General features: G+C 44.7%; 1 protein-coding gene across 5 annotated transcripts in view; it reads left to right on the forward strand.

Annotated features, from left to right (window-relative positions):
- The window catches only part of scalloped (TEA domain transcription factor 1 homolog scalloped), a 253,550-nt gene that overhangs the window by 114,655 nt on the left and 132,895 nt on the right, over nt 1-6,000 (forward strand). For 3 of the 5 annotated variants that reach the window (XM_011501484.1, XM_011501483.1, XM_011501485.1), the window contains exon 2: nt 2,507-2,587. The exons of the other annotated variants lie outside the window; for them this stretch is intronic. In XM_011501484.1, coding sequence (XP_011499786.1) covers nt 2,551-2,587 — 37 coding nt within the window. In that variant the 5' untranslated portion in view covers nt 2,507-2,550. The remainder of the gene's footprint in view (nt 1-2,506; nt 2,588-6,000) is intronic. 5 annotated transcript variants of the gene reach the window in all.

A 6,000-nucleotide genomic window follows, 5' to 3' on the forward strand; every position in this document is an offset into this window, starting at 1 on the left:
GAGCTACCTTAAGTTGTACATTAATTTTTTCTCGCCGATTAATTAGTTCACAATCGCGCGTTACCACCTTTAGACAATAACGTCACACTTCGTTACCGCTCGTTATCCCATTATTTTCCTTTAGCAGTGCAGTTTCGATACTTAGTTACCTTCTATATTACATTCATATATATATATATATATATATATATATATATATACACGCACACACATATATATCAATTGACAGCTGCTTAATGTGATTCATTTGACTAGTTGAGCAAACATCGCCAGCCCGAACAAACGTTAAAAATTGCATCAAATCGATTGGGCTCGTTACCTTAGCAACAACACGAAAATTTATTTACTTTCCAGCGTTAAAAACGAGGCGCAGGTATAGCTGGCTTCGTCCCCGTTAAAAATCCGACCGATACGCAAAGCAAATTAATATGATTATTATTATGTGCCCGTCCATTACTCTTGCTTCACCGTAAAGAAAAATTTCCTTTTCGTCCTAACGTGCCACTACACTTGAAAATCCAACCCTCAAAAAACCTGTCAATCACGCTTGAAAATTAAAAAGGGGAAAGGAGAGGGAAAGGGAATAATAATCCCGCCTGTATCGGAGCATCGATCGCGAGTTATTTTCACGTCCCCCTCGCCGCAGAACATAAATTTACCGGCCAGGGCACACGTGCCCACGCATGCGTGTCAGCGCGTACCACATGCCGGCCGTCGTGCATTAAAAGCGCGTGCGCAACGCGATTTCACTCCCGTGAAAGCCAGCGGGCTGCCCGTGCGGCGCGCGCTCTCCCCCTTTTTTCCCTTTTTCCCCGTTTCCTCTTGCCCCTATCGCCGTCGTACACGTACGCGGTGCTGCTACCCGCGCGCGAAAACGTCGCCGGAGAATTGAGCGGCAAGGGGGACGGGGGACGGACACGGGGACGGGAACGGCGACGGCAATGACAACGACAACGGCGGCGACGCATGTCGTACAAAGACCCCGGACAATTGAGAAAGCGTCCCCCTCGTCTGTCCCGCGGCTCTGATTTTAAGGTTAACGGGAATGGGGAGGGGGCCTGATGGGCGGAGGGGACTGGCACGCGCACTCGTTACCGATCATTTTCACCTTCGTTTCTTTCCGGGATTCCGCACATCGCTGCCCCACTTGTGCAAAATGCCGTTTCTCAAGCACTTCACCCGACTCAGCCAACTATTAACCTCCTCGGTCCAATTGCCCTCATCTTGAATAATCAAAAAATTTCCCCTTACATTATCAAAATATGGGAAATGCGCCAATACGATTACCCGGTAGCCAACGACTCAATCCGTGTACTTATGACGTAACCGTCGATTGTCGACACCGAGTTTACGGATTCGTTTGCTTGATCGTTCGGTGGTAACGATTCGTCATTATAATATTTTTATCACTCATTAAAATTACTTCTCTGTGTGTGCGTGTGCGTGCGCGCGCGTGCATTCATCTTACATTCGCGAGCGAACGAAGCATTATTAAATATTGTCTGGCAATATTTTAGTCAAATAAATACAACAAAAATATAACGAAAACCATTTCGAGCCTTTACACTCGCATAATGCGATTTTTACTTACGAGTTTTACATTTTCCTTTACCTTCAATTTTCGTCCTAAATGGCATTATTATATTTTGTTAAGTAGTCGTTATTGTCCTTACAATTTTATATTTACTTTGACAGTGCGACCGAACTATTATTCGCGCCAAAGCTATTCAATTAACGTTGTTGCATGTTGAGTAATTGTAAAGGATGTGAAATTGCAAGTAATTTATACAGGAATCGGATTAAAGTTATCGAGGAAATATTTCCTAAATGCCAAGCTACAAAGAGTTTCATCGATACCCTTTGTCTGAATTTTAAAATATTTACTCTACAGCGGCAATTAAAGATTAGCGAAAATTTGGATAATTTATTTAGCGCGTGAAAGCAGGTCTCGTAAAAATATGCATTTACGTGAAGAATAAATTTATTGGTTGAGAATGGCGCTGCATGAATTTTATAGCCAAAGTCAAGACAACGTGTTTATATGTATTTTTACGTATGAAGAGTGAGGTGGAGCAACGAAAAGCTCATTATATGTTATGGACAAAAGAATAACACCGACTGGACTTAATCGCCTACGTTTCCATCAAATCGTATTATTATCGCCATGTTTTTCTCTATTTCACTATAAGCAAAGATAATAACATGAAAAAGAAATGGAGAGCGAGTGAGCGAGCAAGTGTGTGTGTGTGTGCGTGCGTGCGTGCGTGTATGACCGCGTTCGTGCGCGCGTGCGCGCGTGTGAGTGTGTGTGTGTAAGAGAGAGAGAGAGAGAGAGAGAGAGATGGAAGAGAAAGAAAGCCTAGCTTACACGCACAAAAATACACGTACGTGCTCGTAAGACAGCCGTAGGTGTTTGCGATTAATTCACAAGCTCGCGCTATGTAGGCTTTATGTACGTAAATCAATGCAATCACTCGTAACTGTACAATCGCTCTCTGCATTATAGGTGCACCCACGTCGACGTCATCCTGACCTGCCAGAGAAATCCTCATGAAAGACTGGGAACTCAGTACTCAGAATAGCATCGGTATCGTAGACATTTCTTTTTTGTTGTTTCTTCCAATTGTTCTACATGGCACACTGCAGACTCTACAAACTTTATTTATTAATTATTTTCTCTTTATTTCTCAGCTACACATCTAATACTTTACAACTTTAAAACTTGGTTTATGAGTGATATAATCAAACTGTGCTTCTAGAATGACTTTAAGTATCCGCTGTAGAACGAGTTTTCTCGCTCGCTACTCGCAGGCGCATGCAAACTTACTTCTATTCTTTTCAATCGATGATTTATTATTTTCTCCACGCGGTCCGCCGGCACTTTCAAACAAATAACTTCTCGAGAATTTAGCTTTTAGGCAAGCAGTCGCGCCTGCCTTCTAAAAAGACAACCGTACCAACAATAATTTGCCGTTATGTAAATTTTGTTTTCTAGAGCACAGATTGGCGATGTTTTCACTCTTGACATTTACATTTTTTCAAACATCTTTCATTTTACTTAACTACGTTCATTTAAATCTATATTATCCTTTATTTCACATTAGTTAGTTATCATTGAAATCTTATAGATGCCTAATAATAACTCGTTCATATACTCGACACTTTCATTCTGTCTTATCCTCATTTTACTTATCACATTGGGATCAAGGTTATTACGAAAGGTGGTGGTAATTAAGTTGAACGCTTCAGTAGAATTTATAATTGAACTCTCTTAAAACAGTAAAGTTACAAAGCATGCTCAAGTACTATTTTAAATATAACCATACAAATAATAATGATGTAATAAACGATGAATCGATCGCTCGGATGATGGCGAGTATATTAGGATTATGAGCGCTGTAGTTTCAATTTATGGCCAACGGCAAAGCTCATTTTGGAATTCCGTTGCAAGTGACTAGTTTACGTACGCGAAGCGTCATTAATCGCCTGATTGGAATACATTTGGATTTTCCGGAGAGTGCCCTACGAAAACAAAAAACAAACAAAAACGACAAACCGTCGATTTTCAAATATTACGAAAAATCGCTTATCAATAATGCCGGGCATTTAAATGTGCGCTTTTAAAAAAATATCCCTCGGATAATAAAGCTTGTCAATATATTATTTATCCAACATTCGCGCGCATACGTCCATTAGCCAACTATAAATAACGTCATTGCAAAATAGAGTAGTAGTATATCAACTGGAAAAACTGCCGATGTAAAGTTTCGTTTCTTCTAAACGAGGCAAATGCAATTAGAGCGACGTATCGGATAAAATTTCCGTTGCCGTTAATAAGTCCGCGGAGGGCAAATAAAGAACAAGAAGCAGTAGAAGAAGAAGAGGGAGAAGAGGAGGGAGAAAGAGAGAGAGAGAGAGAGAGAGAGAGAGAGAAAGATGGAAGAAAGGGAAAATTGCAATTTATAGTTTAACCGTGCAAAATAAACTTGAAACTTCTTCAAATAAGGACCGAGCCGCAACACCGGCACGTAAAAGTTCCAGCCCAAGTTTCTCAAGAAAGCAGCGGGCAAAAAGCAACGAAAATTAACGAAATTGCGCCGCTAGAGCGAGAGCCAAGAGCGCAGGTGACGCAGGCGCCCAATCGGACGAAGCGAAAAGTCGCCCTTCCGACTCGCAAGGGCTTTTCGAATTAGCGCGAGACCATTAGTCGCCCAGGGTGGGACGCACTTTTAATTAAACATTCAATCGGTTCGATCGCCGGGATAAAAGAAAATGCGCAGCTCGCGTGCCCACTACCACGGCTAATCGCGATCGCGCGGACGTTCCACGTTCGCTGGGATCCGGAAACGGGAATTAGGGGAGAGTTTCGCTCGGCGCTTTCGTGCGCGTCGCGTGCACGTGCGCGACTCCTTGTGCTCGTGACGCGCGACGCTTGCACTTGACTCGTTAAATCCGCGGCCGCTCCGTAGTAGCGCCTCGTGAAAGTTTCCTCGCGCTTACCTCGGCCATGATGCCCGAATCTCCGCGATTTAACTATTTGGCCCCTTTGTAGACACGCCGTTGCCGAGATTTCTTTGCCCCGGCAATTATTTTATCGCCAAGCCACGTCACAGTATGTTTTGCTAAAGCTATAAATTGAATTACAATACGCGTCCGTTAATCCGCGTGTCGCCGGCGTCTCGCGCGCATGGATTTACGAACTACTCGAGATAAGTGCCAGGAACACGTTATCCAGGAAGGGCTTAGCCGCTCGTCGTAACGCCGAATTCCCAGCGGCAAACGGTTCGATGAATCGACGATCATTGAATAATCGCGATCCGCAGCCCCCTATTAATTACAACGGCAGAGGCAAAATTAAACGAAACCAAATACAAAAGCAAATAGAGCAATGTAGCAAATGGAGGAAAAAGAGTGGCGTGTGAACGGGAAAGAATCTTTTACGCGAGCGGGGCCAATTCGATAAACCTTTATGGTCGTTGTAAAGATGAGTATTTGGCAATGTCGGGCAATACGATGATGCGTTTACATTTTATTCGCGGGCAATATCGAACAATGACGAAATCATTATAGCAGTCATAAATAAGTCACGCCGTTGACTGGTGCAAATTTTTTTTCTTTTTTTTTTTTCTTCAAAATGCAGTGCGTGCGTGCGTGCGTGCGTGCGTGCGTGCGTGCGTGCGTGTGTGTGTGGTGTCGCTTGAGAGGAAGCAGCGAGTCCGCGGCTCAAAACTCGCTCGTGGCCGAACAATGCCCGGCAATGTATACGACGAGTCATAAGGGGGCGGGGAGAGAGGAGGAGAAGAACGGGTGAGAGGTGTCGGGTGGGCAGGACAGAAGGATCGAAAAAAGAACGGCCGCGCGCGTGCGCACATAAGATCGTTAAATGTAACGGGGATATACGCGGCCGTAAGAGTGCATAATTTATTGGTCAGGTCCTGGAGTAGTTACATGCGCTCCGCAATGATGTCGCAATGTCCTCGTGGCCGACGGCGAGCGCTGGGCGAGTTGCTGACCGAGGGGAGGGCTGCCCCGCGCGAAGAAAAAGAGAAAGAGAGAACCGGTCGACCTCGATGCGTAATAGCGGCGAGTGGTAGCCGACGTACGAGTGGGCCGGCCTCGGATCTACGAAGGAAAAGGAAAAGGAGGTGGTGGAGGAGGAGGTGGAAGAGGAGAGAGTGGAGTGGATGTAGGGGGGAGTGGGGGGGGGAATAGATGCCTGGGCATAACCGATTTATTTTTCTTCGTCAACCGAAAGGATAATAGATCTAAAAGGAGATGCGCTAATCCCGCGCAATTAGCTTGGTGATAATTGCATGGGCTTGATTTCGCATTAATTTGGATAATCCAGGCTCGCGGAGATTTCTCGGACACGCAGGAGACAGGCTGAAGGCGATAAATATTGCCTTGCGTAATGTACGAGCGTCGACGACTATTGCAACTACAGTCGAGGTAGATCATCGCACGAGGGAGGGGGGAGGGGTGAGAGGGTGGGCCGTTCGG

This window comes from Ceratosolen solmsi, unplaced genomic scaffold (assembly GCF_000503995.2).
Source record: "Ceratosolen solmsi marchali unplaced genomic scaffold, CerSol_1.0 scaffold28, whole genome shotgun sequence".
In the NCBI taxonomy this organism is placed as follows: Eukaryota; Metazoa; Arthropoda; class Insecta; order Hymenoptera; family Agaonidae; genus Ceratosolen; species Ceratosolen solmsi.